The sequence below is a fragment of the Balaenoptera borealis genome (genome assembly GCF_965194805.1).
Source record: "Balaenoptera borealis genome assembly, chromosome: 1".
Lineage (NCBI taxonomy): Eukaryota > Metazoa > Chordata > Mammalia > Artiodactyla > Balaenopteridae > Balaenoptera > Balaenoptera borealis.
The window spans coordinates 33,779,864-33,807,428 of NC_138860.1; the positions used below are offsets into that span (position 1 = coordinate 33,779,864).

Genomic DNA, 27,565 nt, shown 5'->3' on the forward strand with positions numbered 1-27,565 from the left:
TTTACGTAAGAGGATCTAGCGCCAGTCCTATTTTTTTTGCAGCCAACCTACGCCCATCTTTCCTTTTTGTCATAGCCCACAGCATTCATAGTCAAAACCTGTTTATACAGAATTTGCCCATTCGCTAGTTACATCAACTGGCCTCTAGTTGCTTTGGGTATCTCATCACCGTTCTGTCTGATTGAGTTCCAGGGAACTCAGTCACCTCCCATTCCAATTCACTTCCAGGGTCCTGGTCAACGCTGGGTACACGGTAAATCCTTAGATAAATTCTATCGGACGTTTCTGTGGGATCGATGGCATACCTTTACAAATGTGAAATAATTTTCACAAGACTGAGACAGATACACGATAACTAGCCTACATACAGGGCGAGTACCGCCTTGTCGAATACAGCTGCGCTCCACACCCGAGCTCTGGGGCCGACTGTTCCTGCTGTGCTACTTCAGACACTCGGCCGGAACCCTTCCGGCGGCATCTGAGGCAGCCCGCCGGGACAACGCCGCTGAACACACAACACGGGAAGGATTAGTAGTCTAACTATGTGCCTAAACTCTCTAGCTCACTTACATGATCCGAGAGAAAACAGCCCCAAATTCTTGCACTTTTAAAAAAAACCTGAGTGACGATAGCATTTTTATCCATTAAAAAATATCATAGTCAAGTGATTCCGAGAGAGTTTTTTTCTTCTTTTTGGTTAGGCATATATATGGACAGCCCACTTGAAACGAACAAGGAAGGCGAGGGAAGAAAGCGGAAGCTGTGGGGTCTTCTAAACCAGAAAGTCTCCGGAGCTTGCGCCAGGCTCTTTGCGGCGCCCCCCAGTCAGACGCAGGTTTTTGAAGCGGGCGGGAGAGAAGGTGTCGTTGCTGGAGCTGAGACCGGACGGCCAGAGTCCTCAGGGATGAACCTCGAGTTACTGGGTGAGGAGGACTATGGCTACTTCTTAGAGAACCTTTTGGTCCTGGAAAGGAGGGAACCCAGGCGGAGGGGACTCAGGCTGCAACATTAGGGACACAGTTCTAGATGCATCTTTGGGCGCCTTGATATGGAGCAGCAACAGGGAGAGGAAGGCTAGCTTCTGCCTGAGCGGAATGCATTGCTTTTCCTGAGGCCACTTTGCAGTTCACTTGTGAAGCGTTAGGGACAGATAGTTTGTGACTTAGTTTCGGTTACAAGGATTACAGGTGCTGAAGTAGCCCAGAGCAGGCAGGACCAGAGTTACTGGGGAAGGAATCTGAGGAAGTGAGGCTTGAGGTAAAGCTTTGAACACTTGTCAGGGTTTTGGGTGAAACATGGGTTTTTGAAGAAACATGGGGTGCCTAAGGAGGGGAACGTGTTTATCTTCTAGTACAAGTCCCTCATTGAATAAATTAAAAAAGCCTCAGAGGGTACTGACTTGAAGGCACTAAGCAAGTAAATGGTATAGTTGGCATATAGTTGGCACTGGAATCCAGTTACCTTGACTTTCTATTTAAGGTCTTTATCAGGGACGGTGTGTAAAACACTGAGGGGTGAACTACAAGGCAGTTTCCTTTTGTCACCCTCTCTGATTCATTTCCTCCTTACCCTTTACCCAAGTTGTTTATAAACTGTAGGTTCTTCTGGGTTTTCATTAGGGAATGTTTAGCATCGTAGCCTAAGGATGTCTGAGGTTTTCAAGAACTAAGCGACTTGCTATTTTCAGTGGTTGTGTTTCTCTTTAAAAAAGTTAAATTCAGAAGATATAGTGGCAGTCCTAAAGACTGTAAAGCTATTTAAGAAATGGTCTTTGCTTTTAAGGAGCTTTTTGTTAAGTGTGGAGAATAAGGTGTTTATGTAAATAGCCATACTATATTGTAGAACGTAGGTTACCCTTTTTTTAAAAATTTACTTTTTATACAGTAGGTTCTTATTAGTTATCTGTTTTATACATATTAGTGTATATATGGCCAGCCTTAAAGAGTCTTTACTAAGGGCTAAGAACATTTGGAAGAGGGAGTGAATATCTTTGGGGCAGGGGAAGAAAGGTAATCAAGAAAGAACAAAAACAAACAAACAAAAAACCAAACCTGTGGAGGATTTGGAGTTTTGAGTGGATATTTAAGCTTGGTAAAATATTGACAGACTGAAGTATGAAGATATTGGGAGGAGTGTTTATTAGGAATACGTTTGAGCTAAGACATCAGTGAGATGAGTCCTAAAGATATTTTCCAGCTTGGCGAGGTTGTGGGTACTGTGAATAAGGAGAAGGCCAAGAGATGGGGTTGGTACCATCTACTCCTTGGAGGCTTTTGAATACCCAGCTGAAAAGCTGTGCTTTTTAAGGAAAGTAGGGCAGATCCATTGAAGGGTTTTGACCTGGTAAGTAATTCAATCAGAGCTGTGATTTTTTTAAAAAAGATTTATCTGACAACAGTGTGTAGTTGAGTCTGCCAATTTGGAGGGCTAGAGTAGATGAGGGATAAAGAAGGTCTGAACTAGAAAATGGAAAGAAAAGACATTGAGAAGGTAGAGTTGACAATTTGAAAATTGACTACATATCATGGTGGTAGTGGTGCTGATGGTGGTGCTGGTGGTGAGGAAGAGAGTGAAGTGAAAAATGGGAACTATGGTGGTGCTATTCATAAACATTTAAGGACATTTGGAAAAGACAGCATTGGGTATGTTGAGTGTGGGCCTGTGGTTCAGGAGATGGGTTTGGATTTATGAGAGAGGAGGATTTACTTATCATCTCCTCACAAGGTTTTGACTAGCCCTTCTACAGGTGGGCTAGTCAAAACCTTGTGAGGAGACGATAAGACCCAGGGAGAAAGTGGGAGGGGAAGAAAAGAAAACTGCTGAGGACAGAATCTTGGACAATCATCTATATTTAGGGAATAAGAGGAGGAATAAATGATAATGTATCAACTAACAGTTACATAGTACTTACTATGAGCTAGGCCTATTTTCAAGTGCTTTTCATATGTTTATTCATGTAGAGGTAGAAGAGAATGCAGGTTGGTGTGGTGTCTTCCATAGAAGCAGTTGTAGAGCAGTTGAGGCTAAGAGCTGAGAAAGGGCTACTCTACTCAGTTTGTGGGCAACTTAGTTCTTGGGCAACTTGGGGCTCCTTAGCAACTTGAACAGAAGCTGGGTTACAGTGATTTTAGGAAGATGTGTGAGATGGACTGGAGGCAAAGGGTTGATCCTTATTTTTAAAATCTTAACTATGGAGAAAAGGTGATAGATAGGCTCATACCTTGAAAGAGAGAGCAGATGGGAAAGATTTTTCTTGTATGATACAGAAGATTCATGTGGGTAAAACTTAGGAAGGAATATTTAGCATTGGAAGGTTAGACAATTTAAAAGAAGGCTGGCTGGATTCAAAAGATATAAATCTCTATGGGAATGACTTGAGTTTTACAGCGAGAAAGTTAATTATTGCAGATATAAAGGAGAAAGGAACAGAAGTGATGTGATTGTGGGAGCATACTAAACCATATCTGGCCAGATAAAGGAAAGGAATGATAATGTGTTCTTTTTTTTTTTAAAAAATTTTTATTTATTTATTTATTTATGGCTGTGTTGGGTCTTCGTTTCCGTGCGAGGGCTTTCTCTAGTTGTGGCAAGTGGGGCCCACTCTTCATCGCGGTGCGCGGGCCTCTCACTATCGCGGCCTCTCTTGTCGCGGAGCACAGGCTCCAGACGCGCAGGCTCAGTAGTTGTGGCTCGTGGGCTCTAGAGCACAGGCTCAGTAGTTGTGGCTCACGGGCCCAGTTGCTCCGCGGCATGTGGGATCTTCCCAGACCAGGGCTCGAACCCGTGTCCCCTGCATTGGTAGGCAGACTCTCAACCACTGCGCCACCAGGGAAGCCGTGATAATGTGTTCTTAATGTGGACACTCAAATACTTTTACCTCTGCAACCACTTTCTGAGCCCTTGCTGTGTATTAGGCAGTAGGCACTGGAGGTAAAAGTTAAATAAGTGTTTTTCAAACTTACTTTTACTACAGCTCATAGTAAGAAATGTATTTTCTATGACAATCCGTTATATATACACACACATAACTGTTTCTGAAAATGATACTAATTGTTGTTATGCTCAGTGTCCTCTGATATCTTCTGTTCTGATCTATTAAAAAACTTGTATGGTGTGGCTCACTGAATGATTTATCCATTTGTGGTGGATTGGCTCCTAATGTTTGATAAACACTGAAATGAGATACAGCTTTTGCCCTGGATAAATACATAAAACTAGGAGGATAGGGGCATAAACAAATAACTAGGATATGGAACCACAATAAATAGTGAGAATCCACTATATTATCCACTATATTATGGGAATCCAGCTGAAAGAGCAATTAATTTTGCATTGTTGGGGTTGGCGGTAGAATTTGGGGATGACTTTATAGAGGAAGTGCCATTTAACGCAGACAGTAAACATGGAGGAGGATTTTTCCAGAGGGACAAATGGAGAAGGTAATTACCAGTGCAGAGAACAGTAGGGGTAAACATTCTGAGGCATGAACATGTGATATATATTCTGGAAATGGTTAGCAGTTTACAGCTGGTGCTTAGGGTGGATTATGCAAGGTTCTGTCCCAGGTGCTAATGAGGAGTTAGTCAAAGATAAAATGGAAAATACTGGTTGGGGCCAGATTATTGCTTTTTAAAATTATACTTAGGAGTTCAGCATATTGTTTAACAAGGGAGATTTTTGAGCAGGTAAGTGACATGATGAGATTTGGGGCTTAGAAAGTTGGCTGTAGCAGCTTTGTTAAGGATTGATGAGGGAGGCCAGACTGGAGCCAAGGAAATATAGTAATTATGGTAGCGATGGCATCAGATTGGGGTGTGGTAAGATCAGTTATTTAGCCACCTGCAAGTTGCATTTCTCTAAAAAGAAATGCTGCTGATTGTGTTATCACCTGTTAGATTGAGGAAGTGGAATGGAAACTGCTACTCTGGACCTAACTATTACGGTAGGCAGGAATTGGTTGGCAAGTCGAAAATACTTCCACTGGGAGAAAAGGACCACGAAATTTTAGAGTTCATGATAACCAAGTTTTTAAGGAGGTGGATGTTCAGCAATTTAGAGAATAGGTATTATTCCAAGACTAGAAAGCTAAAAGGCAGTTTGGAGAAAGAGTCCTAACTGGGAAAAAAGGAGGAGGCACCTGAGGGAACTGGTGTGCTTGCACTGGAAGCAGTCTAAACTCAGATTCCAAAAAGGCATGTACAAAAGAAGGACACGTTGCCGAAGGTGAATACATGAGGGTGGCACTAGCTTTTAAGTATAGTGTCAGGAAAGCTAATGTGACTGAAGGCCAAGATTGTAAAAACGAGGCAACTAGAAAGGGTTTTTAACATTATGTGGAGTGCTAAGAGCAAAGAAGTTTCCTGCTTGTTTGGGCTGGATGGTGTAATACCAAAATTATTCATTCAACACTCAACAAATGTCTTTCATGTGCCTACTCTGGGCTTTTATAGTTTATAGGCAAAAGGGAAGTGGAATGCTTAACTTCTTTTTTAAAAAATTTTATTTTATTTATTTTTTTATACAGCAGGTTCTTATTAGTTGTCCATTTTATACATATTAGTGTATACATGTCAATCCCATAGTTGTCCATTTTATACATATTAGTGTATACATGTCAATCCCAATCTCCCAATTCATCACACCACCACCCCCACCCCCACCCCACTTTCCCCCCTTGGTATCCATACGTCTGTTCTCTACATCTGTGTCTCTATTTCTGCCCTGCAAACTGGTTCATCTGTACCATTTTTCTAGGTTCCACATATATGTGTTAATATACAATATTTGTTTTTCTCTTTCTGACTTACTTCACTCTGTATGACAGTCTCTAGGTCCATTTACGTCTCCACAAATGACCCAATTTCATTCCTTTTTATGGCTGAGTAATATTCCATTGTATATATGTACCATATCTTCTTTATCCATTTGTCTGTCAATGGGCATTTAGGTTGCTTCCATGAGGAATGCTTAACTTATTTTTCTTTTGCCTTCTCTGGGGAAAAGGATTTTTGTTTGTTTGTTTGTTTTTGAACAAATAAAGTGATCATTGGTTATTGCCAAGAAGAGTCCTCAATAGGTAGGGATTTTAGGTGGGTCACTTAGCTCACTTCTCTTGGTCGAATTATATTCCTTGGCCTTGAAGGAACTTGCATGTGAAATAATGTCGGTGATCTTTGAGATTTGGGGAGAGAAAAGAAGACATGCTGAAAGAAAGAAGATGGGCAGAATTTTGACTATTTTCAATAAAGGGCAGATGTGTTTTGCAAATCATAGACTAGTAACCTTGAGGTCAAATTTGGGCAAGATTATAGAGGCTTTTTAGTGCAGTTATAGTTAAGAGTAGGGTTTCTTGGTCAGGTTCCAGTTTTGCCAGTTTTTAACTGTCAGCTTGGGGATAACCTTTAATCCTAACTTTCTTTATCTGTGAAATGGCGTATGATAGTACTCAATAGTGAATTGAGAGGATCAAAGAGACAGTATGTAGAAGACCTTAGTACGGAGTCTGACACATAAGCATTCAGTAAGCGGTAGCTGCTAATGATAAATGCAGGCTTGAGCACTTCAAAGAAATGATAAGCCAGCATGAGTTTAAGTCTAGAAAACTCATTAAAGTTCTTTAAATTCATGCTTTTCAAATTAACATATACAGTACATATTTATCACAACAGTGGAAACAATACAAATATGCATACAGAAAAAATTACCTTTTTCCTCCTTTCCAAATGGTAGCTGTCTGGAATTTATCCTTTTATACCTTTTCCTTGCTCATATGAGTATAATTAAATACAATTTGTAAGGGCTTTGTTTTTGCTTTTTTACAGAAATAGAACTTTTTATACACATTTTTTGCAACTTGCTTTCTTCACTTAATGCTATGAGACACTATTCCTACACATTAGGAGATAATAGAACTAATGATTTTTAATGCGTTCATGTAGATACACACTCATGATATCACATTTTAACTTAACTATAAATGCTTTTTTTTTTTTTTTAATTTTTTGGCTGTGCCGTGCAGCGTGCGGGATCTTAGTTCTCTGATCGGGGATTGAACCTGTGCCCTCTGCCTGGAAACACGGAGTCTTAACCACTGGACTGCCAGGGAATTCCCTATAAATGCTTTTTTAAAAAAAGTGTTCTTTTTTTCCCTTGCCTCCTCCATTCTGAAATTTATTTTTATATGTGATATGAGAGAGGAATTGTAACTATTTTTTCTTTCAGATGGATAGTCAGTTGTCCATCCCTGTATATTAAGTAAATTCCCACTAAATTTAAATGTCATCTTTATCATATATCAGAAACCTTACAGTACATTTAGATTTTTTTTTTAAACGTTTGTCTTTAATCTGTCTGGAATTGCTTAAAATTTCTTAGTTTTTGGAGAAAGCCATTAAGCTTTCCCACCCCAGAATGTAGATTGTCTTTTCACTTATTCATATTTTACAGCCTTAACTAAGATTTTATAGTTTTCTTCTTCATACATGGCATGTCTTTCTTACTACATTTTTTTCCTTAAATATTTATGTCTGTAGCCATTGTGAATGGAATTTTCCCCTTCATTTTCATTTCTGGGTATTAATTGCTAACCTAAAGAAAAGCTGTTAATGTTTGAATGTTTTTCTTGTATCAAACCACCTTGCCTTATTTTCTTATTAATTTGGGTGGTTTTTAAAATTAGAATTTCTGTGTTTTCTAGGTATTCAATGTTATCAGCAAAAGAAATAGTTTTATGTCTTATAGTCAATGTTTAAACCAATTGTTTCATTTTCTTATTCCATTGGCTGGAATCTCCAAGAGGAATATTAACTAATAATGGTGATATATCCCTTTCTAGTTGCTGATACTAATTGAAATGGTTTTAACATTTCACCTTTTAGAATGATAATGTTGTGTTTTTGGTTAATAGTTTTTATCATTTATTGTAGTCTTCTGTTAGATGTGGCTGTTATTAGAATGAGCTATTGCATTTTAGCAAATTTTTTTTTTCAGCATCTACTCATAGGATTGTATGGCTCTTAAACATTCTTGTCCAAGGATATATTGAATACATTAGAGTGCATTGTGCTATTGTTTGTTCCTTTGGAACGAGTTTGGAGTAGGCCTGTTTTTTTTTTCCCCTTGCTATTCCATTATGCTTTCTTACATGGTAGAATAATAAACTCCAGATTTTTTGTGTTTAGAATTTGGTTATACTTATATACACTGCTAGAAATTACTTTTCATTTCTGCAGAATCTAGAGGTGAAATACCCCACCCTGTACTATTTATGTTCTTGTTTTGTTTGTTTTTTTTTTAAAGAATCAATTTAATTAATTAATTTATTTTTGGTTGCATTGGGTCTTTGTTGCTGCGCGCGGGCTTTCTCTAGTTGCGGAGAGCGGGGACTACTCTTTGTTGCGGTGCGCGGGCTTCTCATTGCTGTGGCTTCTCTTGTTGCAGAGAACGGGCTCCAGGCGTGCAGGCTTCAGTAGTTGTGCCACACGGGCTCAGTAGTTGTGGCTCGTGGGCTCTAGAGCGCAGGCTCAGTAGTTGTGGCACACAGGCATAGTTGCTCCACGGCATGTGGGATCTTCCTGCACCAGGGATCGAACCCATGTCCCCTGCATTGGCAGGCAGATTCTTAACCACTGTGCCACTAGGGAAGTCCCACTATTTATTTTCTTAAGTGAAAGAGGCTCTTGTTTTCTTTTTGTATCATCTTATCAGGTTTTGGTATCAGCTATGTTGGCTTTATAAAACACTAATACGTATTTTTTTCTGCTCAGAAATAGCTTGAATAACATAGTAATTATCTGTACCTTGAGATTCAGGAGAAATTGCTCATAAAACCATATGGGCCTGCTGTCCTTTTTTTTATAATTAAACATTTAAAAAAAATTTTAATGGTAGGTCTTTAACAACCTTTCAATGTGTTCTTTTCTCATTGACCCAGTCAAGGAATTTTCTTCTGTAATCAGTTTTGGAAATGTGTCATTCATGTTTTTTGAATTATCAAGTGTATTATGAAGTTAAATCTGACCAGGGTTTATTTCTCTTCGGCAGCTACATTTGGGCATCTTTTTTCCCCCTTTTGTGGTCTTTAGAAGCAAGCCTAAGAATCTAATTGTAACAAAATGTTAAATATTAGATGATGGGTGGTTAGATGGTGGGAGGATAGAGAATATAAAAGTGGCCTTGAGCATCTAGGGGAGGTGGCCTTGTGCTACCATAACCCTACTTGACAGCATTCTTGCTCAGGCTCTTCAACCAAAGTGGCTCAGACGAGCTTAGTCTTTTTTATACACACTTTTTCTTTGTGTTCCTTTAAACTCCTTATTATAATCCTGTTAACTAGGATGACTCTCAAAAAAAGGGGAAAAAAACCAACAACACCTAAAACATAAAGGAAAAATACAAAATCAGGGGTAATCTGTGTTGAAGGGTAATCATACATTAAAATGGTCCCAGGATTCTGGATTCTCTCAGAATCTTTTTGTTGTTGTTGCTTTTTTGGCCACACTGCGCAGCATGCCGGATCTCAGTTCCCTGAACAGGGATTGAACCTGTGCCCTCTTCAGTGGAAGCTCGGAGTCCTAACCACTGGACTGCCAGGGAATTCCTCTCAGAATTTTAAATATGGCTTTCCCATCTCTGAACACAGCAAGTCATACTCTGCTCCTTCCTGAGTACTTCATATTTTTAGGTTGTGTTTTTTTGTTTTGTTTTTAATTTTTTAATGAATACTCCTTTTTTCTCTCAATCATGTGAATATAGATCTATATTATTGCTTTGGAAATATATATAAGATATTTTGTTAATACATATTATAATACATATATTACATATAATACATATAATATGTGTAGTATTTTATTTAAAAAACAAACCTTAAATATGTTAATGTTTGTGTAAGCATATAGAAATATATGGAAGCTTTTACCTTAGTGAGTGGGTTGCAGGGAGGAAACTATCATTTTTTAATTACACATATCTGTATTACCTACATGTATTACTTTAGTAATTTTAAAAAGGTTCTTTCAGAATAACCTGTCTTAATCTGGTTTCAGCTTTTCGTTTCATTCTTGTCTTTAGTATTTGAATGCAATCAGACACTGAAGTCTGGTGCACATTAGAGAAACCAAAATAATTGCCTTTTGCGGGGGGCAATTATTCACCTTTATTTTCATCTTTCTTTTAGTTTTCTTAACTTTAGGGCCTGTATTTCTTCTGATTAGTTTTAATGTTTTCACTGTTTTGATTTCTATTAATTTTTATAAAACACAAAATGTAATAAAACTGGTTTTCAGACTTTTTTTTTAAATCAAGTGTCTTTTTTAAAAAAATTGAAGTACAGTTGATTTACAATATTATGTTAGTTTCAGGTGTATGACATAGTGATTCAATATTTTTGTAGATTATACTCCATTTAAAGTTAGTATAAAGTATTGGCTATATTCCCCATGCTGTACAGTATATCCTTATAGCTTATTTTATACATAGTAGTTTGTACCTCTTAATACTCTATCCCTATATTGCCCCTCCCCCTCCCCTTTCTCCACTGGTAACCATGATTTTGTTCTCTATATCTGTGAACCTATTTCAGTTTTGTTATATTCTTTCATTTGTTTTATTTTTTAGATTCCACATGTAAGTGCTGACATATAATATTTGTCTTTCTCTGACTTATTTCACTAAGTATAATACCCTCCAGATTGATCCATGTTGTTGCAAATGGCAAAATTTTATTCTTTTTTATGGCTGAGAAATATTTTATTATCTATATAAATATTCATAGCTATATAAATATTCATATATATACACATACTCTGCATCTTCCTTACCCATTCATCTGTTGATAGACACTTAGGTTGCTTCCATATCTTGGCTCTTGTAAATAATGCTGCTATGAACATTAAGGTGCATGTATCTTTTTGAGTTAGTATTTTCATTTTCTTCGAATATATACTCAGGAGTGGAATTGCTGGATCATATGGTAAAAAACTAAAAATAGTGAACTTATTTTTTAGATGAAATCTTATTTGGATGTCCTAAATGTAAAACAGCTTCCTTGGATCTGTAGTTCTCAGAGTATAGTTTAAATATCATGCTAATAAAATGTTTAGATAATAACATAAGTAAATACTGATAAAGATGTTGCTACTGCATTAAACTTCTAAACATTAAACTTCTGACAAGCAGGCAGTATCATGCTATAGCTCAAAATGTTTATCACTAATGTACAAATACCAAATTTAATATAGGAAAAGTATTCAGGGATGTCTGTACCAAAATGTTTTTTGCTTAAGAAATTAATACAGAGAATTGTGTGTTTAACCAACTACCAGATTATGTTACAGCCTAAGTGCTATTATTAGGAAGGGAACCCTGTTGGTTGGCTGTTCTTAATAAAGGTTTTAAGAGAGTAGTTGGGATTTAAGATAAGTTGACTGATTTGATTTTTTAAAGTTTGTTACATAAAAATAACCGTAAAAACACCCCGTTACATGTTTACATTAATAACATTTTATGAAAAATAACTTTTCTAAAACAAAACTTATATAGTGAGAAGAGTGGCATTGTTTTGCATTTTTACAAATCTCTTTAATGTTTGCCTAAATTTCAATAGAAGTTGGCTGGATTCTGCGTTCATACTGTTTCAGTATCACAGCTCGTATAGCCTCAGGAGAACTCATCTGTAAACTTGTGGAATAATGAGAGTAAAAAGGCACATACCATCTTGGTGTGATAATGAAAATAGGTGTGACCTCATGGAGTCCCTGAAAGGGTGCCAGTTCTTCATCCACACTTTGCAAGCCACTACTGTACACTGTTTGTGAGCCGTAGTTGTGAGCTGTAGGATTCCTGGTATGTTGCACATGTTCCATCAACTCTCTTTCTTTGCTTTGTTGCAGAGTCCTTTGGGCAGAATTATCCAGAGGTAAGAGTATTGTATTGTGATTTTAGAAAATGGTAACTCCCTAGCTTTTATGTTTGAGTGGAAACTACGTTTTCATCTTTTTTATTTTTTTTCTTGACAGTAGAAGCATTAAATATGATGATCCTTTGCTGTAAAAGGGAACTAAATGTTTAATTTTGAGCAGGGGTGGAAGTAGATAGGCAATGTTGGCTGGAAATTTCAACATAATGTTGTAAATCTTACAGTTCATTTCCCTTTAAATTAAAAAAATACTTTTGATTGAAGCATTTTTCACAAACAGTACTATCACCTTCATGTAAATTTTTTTTCTGTGTGCTTTTATAGTTTTGATAAGTGTTTTTGCATAGTAATAATACGTATGCTATAAGTGTGCTTTACATGTAAAAATATTTTGTAATACTTCGAGTGTGTTTAGTGTAGTCATGATTATTTTAAATGGCTTGATATTAATATAAATTTATTTGACTTTCCTCATGTTACACAGGGGTTTTGTTTTATTTTTCTTGGAATAAATTTCAAGAACTATGATTACTTGATCAATAAGATGACTCTTTTAGTGAATCCTGTTTTATTTTGCCTAATTGCCTTCCGGAGAATTTGTACGAAGTTATAGTAGTAATGTAAGGGATTGATCACATCTGTTTCTAAAAATTCTCTGTTAGCTTTTATAAGTATTTCTCCATTTTGGCTAGTTTAATAGATATGAGAACACACATAGAGATTATTTTGGTATACATCATAATTTAAATTCAAGAGAATTATCATAGATGTTAGAGAAACTTTAAGAAATAATTTGGATACCTGGGTGTTACTGTCTATATTCTTATGTTCATTTTAATCTTTAGGAAGCTGATGGAACTTTGGATTGTATCAGCATGGCCCTGACTTGCACCTTTAACAGGTGGGGCACACTGCTTGCAGTTGGCTGTAATGATGGCCGAATTGTCATCTGGGATTTCTTGACAAGAGGCATTGCTAAAATAATTAGTGCGCACATTCATCCAGTCTGTTCCTTATGGTAAGGAATTTTAAAGTTAATGTATTAAATATGAATTAAATTGGGGGGATGAACGGTGACTGTGTAGTTTCCAGTCTCATTAGATACTTTTCTTTTTTTAAATTTTTTAAATTTATTAATTTATTTATGGTTGTGTTGGGTCTTCATTGCTGCACGTGGGCTTTCTCTAGTTGTGACGAGCGGGGGCTACTCTTCATTGCGGTATGTGGGCTTCTCATCGCAGTGACTTCTCTCGTTGTGGAGCACGGGCTCTAGGCATGCAGGCTCAGTAGCTGTGGCGACGGGCTTAGTTGCTCCGCGGCATGTGGGATCTTCCCGGACCAGGGCTTAAACCCGTGTCCCCTGCATTGGCAGGCGGATTCTTAACCACTGCGCCACCAGGGAAGCCCTCATTAGATAAATTTTAATATTTAGAGTTTTAAATATACAGCCATTACTAACATAATTTCTCATAGCTTATGGAGACCTTGAATCCATGCTGCTTTCAGCACCTTTGGGGGGAGAAATTCATTGTAATATGGATCTGTATCAGACTCTGTCTGAGAATAGTTCAGTACTGAAATGAGACATTTACAGATTGCAGCTGTAGTATATTTGTGATATTGACCTTTCATTTAGAATAAAAAAATCTTGGTTAGGAGGGCAGCTTGGAAGTCAAAGTGTCCAGCCTTGCCCATCTTCTTGAATTACAGTAGTTTTAGTGATCACAAACATGCCTGTTCCTTCACTGAATTGTAGTTATTAAGGCTTTCCATCAAATATATTGAGCTGAAATCGGGTATTATATAAATCCCATTGATTTCATTCTTATTCTCAGGGACTGTCTGTTTCAGAAAATTTTATTTTGGGGCAGCACTTCTTTTAAATGAACTTGGGACCAAAAACACCTAATCAGATCTAGATTTATTAAACTAACATATTTCCTTTTGTCGAAATATAAGCAGCAGTGGTATTATAAAGCACTGGAATGAGAGGAGGCCTGAATCCCAGTCTAGGTTTGGCCACTGGATTGGGAGGAGGCCTGAAACCCAGTCTAGCTTTGGCCACTAATGAACTGGCGGCTTTGGCCAAAACGTTTCTCTAATATGCAAAATGAGAGAACTGGCCTGTATGATTTCTTAGGTTCTTTCCAGTTCCTTTGCATTTTATTTATTTTTTTATTGTTGTGCTCTTGCAATAAAGATTTAAGTAGATACATACATTTTTATCAGCTTTATTAAGAAACATATAATTCACATGCTGTAAAATCCACCCAATTAAAATGTACATTTCATTGTTTTTTATATATTCAGAGTTGTACAACGATCATCACAATCTAATTTTAGAACTATCACTAAAAATATACATGTATTTTTATTATAAAATAATAATAATTCAGAAAATTATGGAAAATACAGCAAAGTAGAAGATAGAAGACTATCTCCCATAGTCTTACCACTCTGATATTACTACTGTAAGTATTTTGATTTGTTACTGTATATCATTTTTAAAAAGCATAGGACTTCCCTGGTGGCGCAGTGGTTAAGAATCCACCTGCCAATGCAGGGGACATGGACTCGAGCCCTGGTCCGGGAAGATCCCACATGCCACAGAGCAGCTAAGCCCGTGTGCCACAGTTACTGAGCCTGCACTCTAGAGCCCATGAGCCAGAACTCCTGAGCCCACGTGTCACAACTACTGAAGCCCGTGCACTTAGAGCCCGTGCTCCTCAACAAGAGAAGCCACCACAATGAGAAGCCTGCACACCGCAACGAAGAGTAGCCCCCGCTTGTGCAACTAGAGAGAGCCTGCGCGCAGCAACACCCAACACGGCCCAAAATAAAAAATATAAATAAATTAATTAATTTTAAAAATTAAATAAAAAGCATAGTTTGTAAGTGTGCTATGTTTTATTTTATATTTTGCTCTTTTCCTGTCTAACACTGTGACCAGACATTTTCCTGCTTGTGTAGCCTTTAAAAACTTTTTTTTTAACGGCTAAATATCTTCTGATAGATAAACCATAATTTACTTAACCATTTTTGTTTCTCTGCTACATAATGTTGTCTTTGCACATAAAGTTTTTCTCTCATACAATCATTTCTTCAGCAAACATTGAACATGAATTATATACCAGATACTGCTTTAGGCATTTACGATTAGGGTTAGGGTTAGGGTTTTGGGGACACAAAAACAAGTAAGGAGAAATTCTTGATTGGTAGGGGGAGGTACATGTGCATACAGCTACGTGTACTAAAGCTTTGTAGGTCCTACATAAGAACTATATTTGAGATTTAGTGGAGGCAAAAGTGCAAAGGAAGAAATGATCAATTGTACTGGAGAAGAAGTGTGGTCAGAAAAGCCTTCAAAGATGAGGTAATTTCTAACCTCAAACTTGTAAGATGAGTAGGTGTTTGCCAGTTGTATTCCAAGCAGAAGGTGCTGTACAGGCAAAAGCACATCACCTTGAAACAAGCATGGTAAGATGGGGAACTGCAGGTAGTTCAGATTAGCTGGATTGTGGTATCAGAGATGTGATATGGCAACAGCCAAGGTAAACAGGTCCTCATGGAGCACATTGTGTGCCACACTATGAATTTGAGCTTTATCCTGTAGGTACTGTGAAGCCATTAGAAGATTTTAGGAAGGAAAGTGACACGATGAGCTTTTTATTTTAGAAAGATCTCTAGAACAGCATGTGGGAAAGAGATTGAAGGGGACAGTGAATGAAGCTAGGATTGCAGTGGCCTAGGCTGGAGCTGATGAGGATAGGTGCAGTAGGAATGGAGCTGAATGGTACAGATGTAAGAAATGGTCGAAATAAGAGGTCTTAGGTATTAATTAGATAAGGGGTGTAAGTGAAGTAGAGAAGTTAAGATGATCCTCAGGTTTCCTGCTTGGATGAAGATGTTAAATGTAAGATTTGAGGATGACTGCTGAATTTGAGATCACGGTCGTGTGTCTCCTGTTGTATTTTATTGCAAGTAGTTGTTTTGTGAGTATCTTCCCTGGAACATGGTAGGTGCTGTGATACATGAACCTTGTCTGCCATTTTACTGTAGTATTATACCTGGTATGTAGTAGGCATGCAGGTACTTGTTGGATGGGTGGGGATATCTTAGTGAAGATGCCCAATAGGCATTTGATCTATGTGTTTTCATTAGTGTAGGCTTCCAAAAGTGTGTTACTGCTAGATCATACGGTTTGAACAATGAGAGATTTTCCCCCTCTCCCCCCAACATTTTAAAACTTTTTATCACAAAACTTGATTATTAAGAACTTTAAAACATTCAAACAATATATGAGTATATAGAGTAAAAAACGAAAGCCCTTTGTCTACTCCTTAAGATAAGTAGTATTAGAGTATATGGAATATAACTTTCATCTGTAAGATATATCTGTATCTCTCTCAGCATGTATAAAAATAAACATACACATATACATGTGTATGTTTTTTAAGAAATGGAGACATACTATATATTTTGTTTCTTAGCTTGCTCTTCCACTTAGTATATAGTGGATGTTTTTCTGTGTTGATATATGTGTGTGTGTGTACATATGATATATATAGTATTGCTTAGTATGTATGCATCATAATTATTTAACTGTTCCCTCATTTTTGGTATATATAAGTATACATGAGAGTTATGATCAGTAGTTATGTGCATTTTGCATTTTTCTTTGATTCAGCCTCATTTAGAATATAACTATGTATTACTTTAATTGTTGTGTAATATTTGAACATGTTAGGGACTAAGAAAATTTCACCAAAGAGAAGTTTTGGGTAGGCATGATAGCTGTCTTCAACTATGAAAGAACTGACATGTGCAAGACAGAAAAATTGACCTAAGGAGAAGAAGCAGGACTAGTAGGTAGTGAACGGGATTTATAGGCAAACAAATGTTACCTTAGAATAGAGATGAGCTCCCAAGCAAAGGTGCCTATGGATGGGATGGACTGCCCAGGAAAGAACTTACCAGTGGGACTGGCCCTGCTTCATCATGCTGTCTCTTCATAGGGATGCTACAGAAGATATTCAGTCACTGGATACGGGCCATAGGTAGAACGAAATGATGTTTAAGACTCCAAGATATTAGACTTAGTAAAGACCTGTCTGTTTTTTGGAAAGAAACAGTATTGTCAGATGTGAGGATGTATGAGAATCCCTAATTTTTGAATTTACGGAATTTGGAATTGAAGAATATATTGTTAGTTTTAATGGGAAAACCCCTCTTAGTTTCACCTCTGATTATAATTTAATTTCTAAAAATAGATTTCCCTCTATTATAACAGAAATACAAGCCTGCTATGAAAGAAAAAGTTATTAAAATGCAGAGGGTTTAAAGGAAAAATGGAATTATAGCTAACATTCTATTTTGTAGTCAGATTGTGCTAAAATGCTTAGGGGAACAGCAGCAGAAGCTGTCCCTTGTTTCTTCCCATTCCCAATATTCCAATAATGTCCCATTCCCAGTGTACTTCCATTCATTTGGTTTGTTTCTCTTGATATTTGTCTTCATATTTCTAAAGTATTTATGCATATTACTTCTTCTTAGTTTGTTAATTTCAAGAACTTATCCGTGACTTTTTATTACAGTATATGTGAGTTTTATCTCACCCTTTTACCCTCCCATCATCTACTGAAATTGGGTGGACCATTGGCTTTTTTGTTATCAACTCTCAAGTTACAGTATCTGTAGTCATCTTCTTTTTTAGGTTCACATTCTCCAGAAAGATCTTGTAATTGACTGGGAGCATTCTAGAGGTTGTGGGAGACAGGCACCTGAGTCCTTTGTATTCAGACTTGAGATTAGTCCCTCCACATTCACTTCCTCAGTTTACTCCTGCCTTCCTCTGCTGTGAGTTACAAGTCTGGGAATACATTTATCTTGTCTCTAATATAATTAATGGTTTTTGAGCGCTTACTGTATTGTACTGAGAGTTTTATATGTATTAAGTCTCTCAAGAGTCTGCAGGTAGCTACTATTATTATTTCCATGTTATAAGTGAGAAACTTGAAGCTCAGAAAGGCTGTATAACTTGCCCAAGACCACACAGCTAGAAGGTTGTAATGTCTAGGCTTGAGCATAAATCTGACTTGAGCCTCTGTTCTTAACCATGGAACTGTGTTACATCCTCTAAGTTCCTCAGTAGCAACTCCTCTTCATTGCAAAATTTGAATAAAGACTGATTTGGGGTTTCTTTTTCTGTTTGTCTCTTCTGTTTTTCATTTCTCTGTTGTCTTTTTTGCCTTCCTGTGGGTTACTTGAACTATTTTTAGAATTCCATTTTGATTTATCTGTGGTATTTTTTATTCTTTTTTTTTAAAATTTATTTATTTTTGGCTGCACTGGGTCTTTGTTGCTGCTCGCAGGCTTTCTCGGGTTGCGGCGAGCGGGGGCTACTCTTCGTTGCGGAGCACGGGCTCTAGGCGCGCGGGCTTCAGTAGTTGTAGCACGCAGGCTCAGTAGTTGTGGCTCGAGGGCTCCAGAGCACAGGTTCAGTAGTTGTGGCGCACGGGCCCAGCTGCTCCGTGGCATGTGGGATCTTCCCACCAGGGCTCGAACCCACGTCCCCTGCATTGGCAGGCGGGCTCTCAACCACTGCTCCACCAGGGAAGCCCCTGTAGTATTTTTTAGTGTATTTCTTTGTATAGCTTTACAATGGTTGCTATGGTATATACATAACTTATCACAGTCTACTGGTGTTGACATTTTACTAGTTTAAGTGAAGTATAGAAACCTTCCCTTTACATCCCTTTACCCTCCCTTGTTTATAGTATAATTGTCTTAAACATTTCCTTTATGTATATTGATACCTATATGTTATAATTTTTGCTTCAAATGTCAAAACTCTAGAAAAAGGTATTTAATTTTTTAAAACCCTTTTCATTATTCTTTCTTCCTGATGTTCTAAGATTCCTTCTTTTATTGTTTCCTTTCTGCTTAGAGAACTTCCTTGAGCTGTTCTTTTAGGGTAGATCTGCTGGTGACAAATGCCTTGATTGCCCCTTTGTTCTTGAAAGTTAGTCTCTCTGGATGTAGAATTGGGGATGACAGTTCTTTTCTTCAGCACTTGAAAAACTGTCACTTTCTTTGGACCTTCATGGTTTCTGGTGTGAAATCTGCTGTCATGTGAATTGTTGTTCCCCGTAGGTAACGTGTCATTCCTCTTTCTGCTTTCAAGATTTTTTTCTTTGTCTTTAGTTTTCAGAAGTTTGTGTCTTGGAGTGGATTTCTTTGAGCTCATCCTATTTGAAGTTTGCTTAGCTTCTTGAGGTTGTGTGTTTTATATCTTTTGCCAAATTTGGGAAATTTTCAAACATTATTTCTTTTTTTTTTCATGTTTATTGGAGTATAATTGCTTTACAATGTTGTGTTAGTTTCTGCTGTACAACAAAGTGAATCAGCTATATGTATACATATATTCCCATATCCTCTCTCAACCATTATTTCTTCAAATACTTTTAAGCCTTACTCTCTTTCTTCTCTCCTTCCAGGACTCTGATGCCATGGATATTAGATATTAGATCTTTTGTTATAGTCCCACAGGTCCCTGAGGCTCTGTTCATTTTTTTCATTCCATTTTTTCTCCTATTGTTCAGATTGGGAATTTTTTATTCTGTCTTCCTCTTTTTCATTGGCTGCTGAACCCATCTTTTGAGTTTTTTATTTCAGTTTTTATATTTTTCAGTTCTAAAATTCCCATTTGATTCTTTTCTCTCTATATTTCCTATTTCTTTGCTGAGACTTTTTTTTTCCCATTTGTTTCAAGCATGTTTGTAATTGTTTGTTGAAGCATTTTAATGATGGCTGCATTGAAATCCTTGTCGGGTAATACTAACACCTGTGTCATCTGTGTGCTAGTATCTGTTGATTGTCCTTTCCTAGTCCTTTGGCTCTTCTGGAGACTTTTTGTGTGTGTCCATTGATGCTAATGGGTTGTTGGCATCTCCGTCACCCAGTCCAGGATGTATGAGGCAAAAAGAAAATCTGAGGACCTCACTGCTGTGTCGTTCCTCATATCCTGTAGTTCCTAGGCAGTCTGTCTTCTCTTTACCTTTTTGTGTTTGTTTTCTATATAATGTTCAGGATGTTTAACTGTACTTAGCAGGAGGAATTAATTCCTTCCTTAATTCTTTTCTTAATTATTTTAAATGACAGATACCTATCGGTACTGGTTCGTTTATACTATGATAGTGCTACTTCTGGGACAACTTCAGAAAGCTCAACTACTCCTCCCCCTCCCCCCAAGGGGAAGAAAACCTGTTTTTTGTTAAATCAACACTTAAGGGCCAGCTGATTTTATACTTTTCTAAAATGTTTGAGTCTCCCTTTTTTCACTAAGCCACTTGTACTGTTATCTTGAACTGTTAAGAGCTTCTATTACTAGATATGAAGATGTCATGAAAACATTCTTTTTTATTGCTTAGTTAGGAAAGCTTGTTGTGGATTTGAGTATATGTTTAAAAAATAAAGAAGAAGAAACGTTGGTGACCCATGCAGTTAGGGCAATAAGTGAGACTCATGCATTTTTATCTGTAAGGGTGGTATGATATACTTTAACTTAGAATATGTGCTAAGTTACCCTTTTTCCTTCTCAGCTGGAGTCGAGATGGTCATAAGCTCGTGAGTGCTTCCACTGATAACATAGTGTCACAGTGGGATGTCCTTTCAGGCGACTGCGACCAGAGGTTTCGATTCCCTTCACCCATCTTAAAAGTCCAGTATCATCCGCGAGATCAGTATGTTTAATCTGTGCTATTCTCTCCTGGGGTGGGTCTAATTCTATCTCCAGGCTCATGACAATTTCAGTTTAAGGTTTTAGGATGCAAAAGCCCACATCTCTTCAAACCTCTTCTATATAAAATAATCTTTCCAGATTATCTGGATCTACTGAATAGATTTTAAAGAGACTGTTGTAGTATATAATTAAAAACTGGCCTATGTTAATTAAGACTTCAGAAATGGGCAAAGGTAGAAATAAGTATAATAACTGTTCTTTACCTGGGGTTTTCCTCCAATTTGAATTTCTTTAGTACGGGAAACAGTTCATTATGAAAACTATATTTAAGAAAAAGAGCTACCCATCATTCTATTACTGAGATATAACTATTTTCATTTCTCTAGGTTTTCTTTTAGTCAAGTTCTCTTTAAGTATAAAGTTTATTGTATAGTGCTTCATAACTCACAAAGGACTTACTAGCTCACAAAGCATTTGTCTGTTAGATGTACACAAATATGTATTTTTACATAGTTTTAATTGGTATTTTGCCTTTCACTTTATTTCATACATATTTTACCAGTTTGCTACATCTTCGTATTTATTTTTAATAATTACATTTTATCTTGTCAAGGTAAGATCTCATAACTTTACTCAGTCATTTCCCTATTATTAGGAATTTAGAGTTTAGGCTTTTTCACTATTTTAAATATGCTTGGGCTGGGAGAGTTGATGAGGTAGTAGATAGGAATTACAGAAAAGAGCAGAGAGTCAGCCTTCTGATATCATAGCAACAGCCAATGTACTATTCATATTTTTAAACAGGAACAAGGTTCTCGTGTGTCCCATGAAATCTGCTCCTGTCATGTTGACCCTTTCAGATTCCAAACATGTTGTTCTGCCCGTAGACGATGACTCCGATTTGAACGTGGTTGCATCTTTTGATAGGCGAGGAGAATATATCTATACAGGAAATGCAAAAGGCAAGGTAAGCCTAGAAGCTTAGAAGCTGGTGAAATACGCATCAGTCATCCTGTGCATTGGCTCATTTCATGTTTGCTTGTTCTCCTTTCTTTGAAATTTCTTTTATCCCTTGACTAAGCATGCCTCCTGCCTGTGGCAAATATAGCCTATTTTTCTCTCATGCCTTAATAATTTCTGTTCTTTGGATTTAGAGCAGTCAGAGGTTATTTGACCTAGAGAAGGATGGGGGGCTTTTACTGGATGCTAGTAATGAAAGACCATTACTAAATTATAAAATTTAAAAATCATATCATCAGTGGAATACTGCTGATAAAATGTCTGATACCTTGGTCTGCAAATATTGTACACTTTAGGCTAGCTTAATCTGTAGTTTTGTGTAGTAAGTTGGGTTAGGTGAGCTTTAGGGTCCTTTTCAAGCTTATTAGAGTTTGAGTTCCATTGCACTTTGATTTTTTTTTTTTTTTTTTTGACTGGGACGTATGGGCTAGTACAGTTTCATGGCTACTTTAGAGAGTGGCAGTTTTTTTTTTTATTGTGGTAAAATGCACTTAACAAAATTTACCGTCTTAACCATTTTTAAGTGTACAGTTCAGTGGTGTAAAGTACATTCACATTGTCGTGCAGTCATCACCATCGTTTATCTCCAGAGCTCTTTTCATCTTGCACTCACTCACCTTGTACTTACTAAATAATAACTTGCTATTTCCTACTCCCTTTCACCCTTTGGAAACCATCATTCTACTTTCTATCTCTATGAATTTGGTTAGTCTAGTACCTGTATAAGTGGACTCATCCAGTATTTGGTTTTTTTGTGACGGGCTTACTTCACTTAGCATAATGTCCTTAAGATTCATTCATGTTGTAGCATGTGTCAGAATTTCCTTTCTTTTCAAGTCTGAATAGTATTCCATTGTATGTATGTGTCACATTTTGTTTATCTGTTGATGGATACTTGGGTTGCTTCTACTTTTTGACTCTGGATAATGTTAAACATTATCTTTTAACAATAGGTTAAGACACTGTCCTTTAATTGAAGAGGTAAAAGGCAATAGCAGTTGATCAAGTTGAATACATGGGAATAGAGATATTCATATTAATATTTTCACCCAGTCTTTGCCCAGTTTTAGAAACAGAAGCCAAATCTAATTACTGTAAGTTATCAGAATACTTATTATTTTTCTCTTTTAAACTTTAGATTTTGGTCCTAAAAACAGATTCTCAGGATCTTGTTGCTTCCTTCAGAGTAACAACTGGAACAAGCAATACCACAGCCATTAAGTCAATAGAGTTTGCCCGGAAGGGCAGGTAAGTGAGACCTGTCTTTTTAGAGACAGTTTTAAAAGTGAGTGGAATGCAAAAATACGTTGAGATTCACAGTTTTTGTGTATATTATCCTTAATTTTTTTAAAAGTTTACTTAAAAAATAGTTATAGAAACTGTCACTATCTGGTTGTTAAGTTGATAAGATTTACTGCTTTGAGCCAGCAGTCACATCTTATCGGGAGGTTAACAGGCAGTTCCTTTACAGAAAAGATGTCTGAGTGGTCTGTGCATAGAACCAGAATGCCTGGCGTGTGGTGAGCACTGGGTAAAGATGAGCTGCTATATTATAATCAGAATTGGTGTCACAGAATTCACGTAGTAACTGCACCTTACTTACATAAAACCTATGTATTTACCCTTTTAATTTCAGATGTTTTTCTGATGTTTGATTACCCAGCTAGAAGTAGATTTATGTATCAACAGAAACAAGAAGGAAATAGGTGTCAGTAAGAGAAGTAACAGTCATCCTATTTTGTATGGGAACCACCATACATACTTAGAGGACATTCATGTTCAAATTCTCTTGAAGCAAGAGACAGTGAAGTCTGTAAGAAGGTGGTAAAATAACTTGTATTTTAGACAGGTTTCCAACACTCAGTGTTATCACAGTAAAAAATTGGACAATCCGGAATGATATATTTAGTTTGTTAACTCATTAAGAATATATTGTATATAAAGCAGGCCAGAGGAATGAAGTATTTATATATATTTAACTGTAAGCTTCTGAATTCGGGAAACTGGTTTCAATTTAGAGGTTTTGGATTTTAGTCAAATACTGCTGATTAGTTTGTGCATCTAGGGTTCAGGGATTACACAGGAAGGGAAGTAAAGCGTTTTCTCACTTCACGTTATATTTTGGCTTGGAAGGTAACAGGTAGATACATAAATAGTCTAGTCTATTACTTAGATTTTCACTCAGTCTCTCCCTGATTTGTTAGTTGTCTTATGGTACTATTTATAAGTAACTGGTAGCTATGGAAAATGTTAACAGGAACAGATTCTGACCTCTGGTGTTGATATTTTTATCCTTTCTGTAGTTGCTTTTTAATTAACACAGCAGATCGAATAATCAGAGTTTATGATGGTAGAGAAATCTTAACCTGTGGAAGAGATGGAGAGCCTGAACCCATGCAGAAATTGCAGGACTTGGTGAATAGGTATGTATCACAACCTAGAAGAATATGTGGTAATTCATGGCCTGGGGTCGGGTTCCGGTTCTACTTGGGTACTCTCTTTGTCCTTTAGGACCCCATGGAAGAAATGTTGTTTCTCTGGGGATGGGGAATACATAGTGGCAGGGTCAGCCCGGCAGCATGCCCTGTACATCTGGGAGAAGAGTATTGGCAACCTGGTGAAGATTCTCCACGGGACAAGAGGAGAGCTCCTCTTGGATGTAGCTGTGAGTAGCATGAGAGGCTGCTCTTGTTACTTATGTAATACAGAAAATCTTGGATTCATTCTTAGAACTGATTTTTCTTTGCTTCATTAAAATTTAGTGGCATCCTGTTCGACCCATCATAGCATCCATTTCTAGTGGAGTGGTATCTATCTGGGCACAAAATCAAGTAGTAAGTATTTTTCTGGTTTAACCGCTTTGAAGCTAGATACCCTTTCCTTTTATCAAAGACCTTTACAACTAGTAAGCCCAAAATTACCTTTTATACTTTCTTTTCCATATGATTCTTCTAATTAAATAGTTCAGTGCCTCTAGTTTTGCTTTATTTTAATGGTAAGGTCTTGGTCCAAAGTCAGTTTACCAGCTCTGTTTTCAGGGAGAAAATCTAGTGTACTTCCTGGTACGTTTTTCTGTTGCTCATCTGAGATAGAGTTTTCTTGTGCTTTTCTTACTTTCAGCTCAGTTAGCTTCTGTTTTACATCTTGGTTTTATTTTGAACACCGTTGATTATATTTGTAATCAGTGTACTCGTAAGAAAACGTAACATTTTACCTCAGAATTACATCTTAAAAAGATTAAAGAAGGCAGTTATTTATGAAAGAACCACAGTTAATAACATGGAATGTTTAAGATAGGAAATGCCTTAAGGTAGTAAAACTGTAGATACCTAATTTTTATTATCTGCCAAATTTGATCTCAGAATTTTGAGTCTCGTTCATGCTCAATCCTTTAATTTATATCATTAATGTCTAGGTTACAGACCGCTGCTTTCTCATACAGTTAAGTAGTATATTTTGTTTGTGGCATAGGAAAATTGGAGTGCATTTGCGCCAGACTTCAAAGAATTGGATGAAAATGTAGAATATGAAGAAAGGGAATCAGAGTTTGATATTGAAGATGAAGATAAGAGTGAACCTGAACAGACAGGTAATATTTCTCAATTGCAGATAGTATTTCCCAAAGGAAAAATGATTGTTTTACTCAGTACTCATTCTTAATTTGTGTTGAAAATTCACTTCAGCACTTAGTCTAATTTTTTTTTCTAAGCTTACACAGTTTTGACAGTGTTTTTTGAATATTTATTGGTAAGGCATTGACTCAGGGCTTACATGGGCATTACTAGGACTCAAGCAGCTCTCTTAACGTTTCACTTTGTATTTCCTGACTAATTGCAGATGATTAAATGAGGATTTGCATGGGGCACCTAACAAAGCCACCCACACGCTGGGTGCTCAGCTGCTGTTTGGGTATTGTCACTCCTTTGTCAGTAAGGTGAAGGTAAAGAGCGTGGGCTCTGGAGTCAGACTGCCTTGGGCAGAATACTTATTCTGTAAACTTAAACTTCCTTTTCTGTTTCTGCCTTTTCGGGTTGTGGGGAATAAATGAGGTAATTCATGTAAAGGGCTCACTATAGTGTCTAGGCCATAATGAGCATTCAAATGTTCTCTTCTACTATGAATATGATCGTGATCATTGTTATTTTTATCTCTTGGCTTCTGAACTTCTAGATAGGAAGTTAGTTGAGAATAAAGATTTCACTTTATAGCCCCATCGTTGTCTAAACACAGGGCTTTGCGTCTGGCAGGGGTTTGTGTGTATGAATGCTTAATGTGCCCAGTTGGCACTGTCAGCTTGAGTAATTAATGCCACGGGTCATTGACTGCTGGGCCACTTGATGGTGTCAGGAATCAGGGAATTGGGATTGAAATTAGTTCTCTCCACCTTGAAAGTGCTGGTCCTCACTTCTGTGATATTAGATAACTTACATGCCTCCTGTGTCTTAGGAAGACCGTCAGGGCTGCATATATTCTGGATTGTATTAGTGTTATTGGACTGTGTTGTACGAAGCCTTCCCAAACTTCCACAGAAGTTGTTTCTCCTTCCCGTCTCCTTGGCACATTGCACATACCTTTACTGTAGCACTTACTGTATGGAACTGAAATTATCTGTGTGTATCTGTCTCCCCAATTAGACTTCTAAAATTTTTACTGAAGAACCGTTCCCAACTTTCTGGGGGATTGCTCTATTCCCGGTGCCTAGCGTGTGGTGGAAATTCAGCAGATATTTGCAGAACGACTAAGTAAAACGAACTGTTTGGTTTTCCTCCTTTGTTTCTCCTGGATTTCAGTTTATGAAAACCATAAGCTATATGTAAAAAGCAGTTTTCTACTTCTTCTCACACCTCTGCTGTGTTTTTGTCCTGCAGGGGCTGATGCTGCAGAGGATGAGGAAGTGGATGTCACCAGTGTGGACCCTATTGCTGCCTTCTGTAGCAGGTGAGCTGCCGCCGAAGGCTGGGCCTGGGGTGCTCCTCCTCCTCAGTCTCTGGTTGTGCTGCTCAGTTCCCCGGCTCTTCCTTCAGGCCCATCTGCCTTTTACCTCAAAGAGATAACTCCTCTGGTGCGCAAGAAATCCCTTCCCTTCTCCCTTGATAGAAAAATCTTAAGAAAGTGAAATAATTTGTTTATGCCATTTATTTTACTACTGATTTTATTAATCTGATCTCCTTTTTAAAAAATTTATTTATTTATTTATTTATGGCTGCATTGGGTCTTTGTTGCTGTGCGTGGGCTTTCTCTAGTGGTGGCGAGCGGGGGCTACTCTTCCTTGCGGTGTGCGGGCTTCTCATTGCAGTGGCTTCTCTTGTTGCGGAGCAGGGGCTCTAGGCGCGCAGGCTTCAGTAGTTGTGGCTCGCGGGCTCTAGAGCGCAGGCTCAGTAGTTGTGGCGCACGGGCTTAGTTGCTCTGTGGCATGTGGGATCTTCCCGGACCAGGGCTCGAACCTGTGTCCCCTGCATGGGTAGGCGGATTCTCAACCACTGTGCCACCAGGGAAGCCCCTGTTTGATTTCTTTTTATTTGTCTTGGCTTTCTTGAAATTTTAGATCCATACCTGTTGCTTATGGTTAGATGATTCTGCCCTAGAGGAAGGGTTCATGGTTTAAGCAACTTTCTCCTCTTTTTTCCTATCCCTTTTCTGATCCTGTTCCAAATAGTGATGAAGAGCTGGAAGATTCAAAGGCTCTATTATATTTACCCATTGCCCCTGAGGTAGAAGACCCAGAAGAAAATCCTTATGGCCCCCCACCGGATGCAGTCCAAACCTCCTTGATGGACGAAGGGGCTAGTTCAGAGAAGAAGAGGCAGTCTTCAACAGATGGGTCCCAGCCACCTAAGAAGAAACCCAAAACAACCAATATTGAACTGCAAGGAGTACCAAATGATGGT

The 27,565-nt window shown here is 37.6% G+C and overlaps 2 protein-coding genes across 5 annotated transcripts in view; one reads left to right on the forward strand and one right to left on the reverse strand.

Annotated features, from left to right (window-relative positions):
* The window catches only part of LOC309631073 (protein kinase C zeta type-like), a 33,252-nt gene extending 32,649 nt beyond the window's left edge, over positions 1 to 603 (reverse strand). Inside the window, exon 1 of the transcript XR_014246053.1 lies at positions 306 to 603. The gene's annotated coding sequence lies outside the window, so the exon portion shown is untranslated. The remainder of the gene's footprint in view (positions 1 to 305) is intronic.
* A 91-nt stretch (positions 604 to 694) lies between these two features.
* RBBP5 (RB binding protein 5, histone lysine methyltransferase complex subunit) overlaps positions 695 to 27,565 on the forward strand; it is a 34,316-nt gene continuing 7,445 nt past the window's right edge. Inside the window, exons 1-12 of one of the 4 annotated variants that reach the window (XM_082396716.1) lie at positions 695 to 923; positions 11,892 to 11,917; positions 12,763 to 12,935; positions 20,518 to 20,658; positions 21,462 to 21,624; positions 22,816 to 22,925; positions 23,981 to 24,100; positions 24,189 to 24,342; positions 24,440 to 24,511; positions 25,149 to 25,266; positions 26,546 to 26,615; positions 27,334 to 27,563. In XM_082396716.1, coding sequence (XP_082252842.1) covers positions 710 to 923; positions 11,892 to 11,917; positions 12,763 to 12,935; positions 20,518 to 20,658; positions 21,462 to 21,624; positions 22,816 to 22,925; positions 23,981 to 24,100; positions 24,189 to 24,342; positions 24,440 to 24,511; positions 25,149 to 25,266; positions 26,546 to 26,615; positions 27,334 to 27,563 — 1,591 coding nt within the window. In that variant the 5' untranslated portion in view covers positions 695 to 709. The remainder of the gene's footprint in view (positions 924 to 11,891; positions 11,918 to 12,762; positions 12,936 to 20,517; positions 20,659 to 21,461; positions 21,625 to 22,815; positions 22,926 to 23,980; positions 24,101 to 24,188; positions 24,343 to 24,439; positions 24,512 to 25,148; positions 25,267 to 26,545; positions 26,616 to 27,333; positions 27,564 to 27,565) is intronic. The other 3 variants (XM_082396713.1, XM_082396714.1, XM_082396715.1) reach the window with 3 other exon arrangements.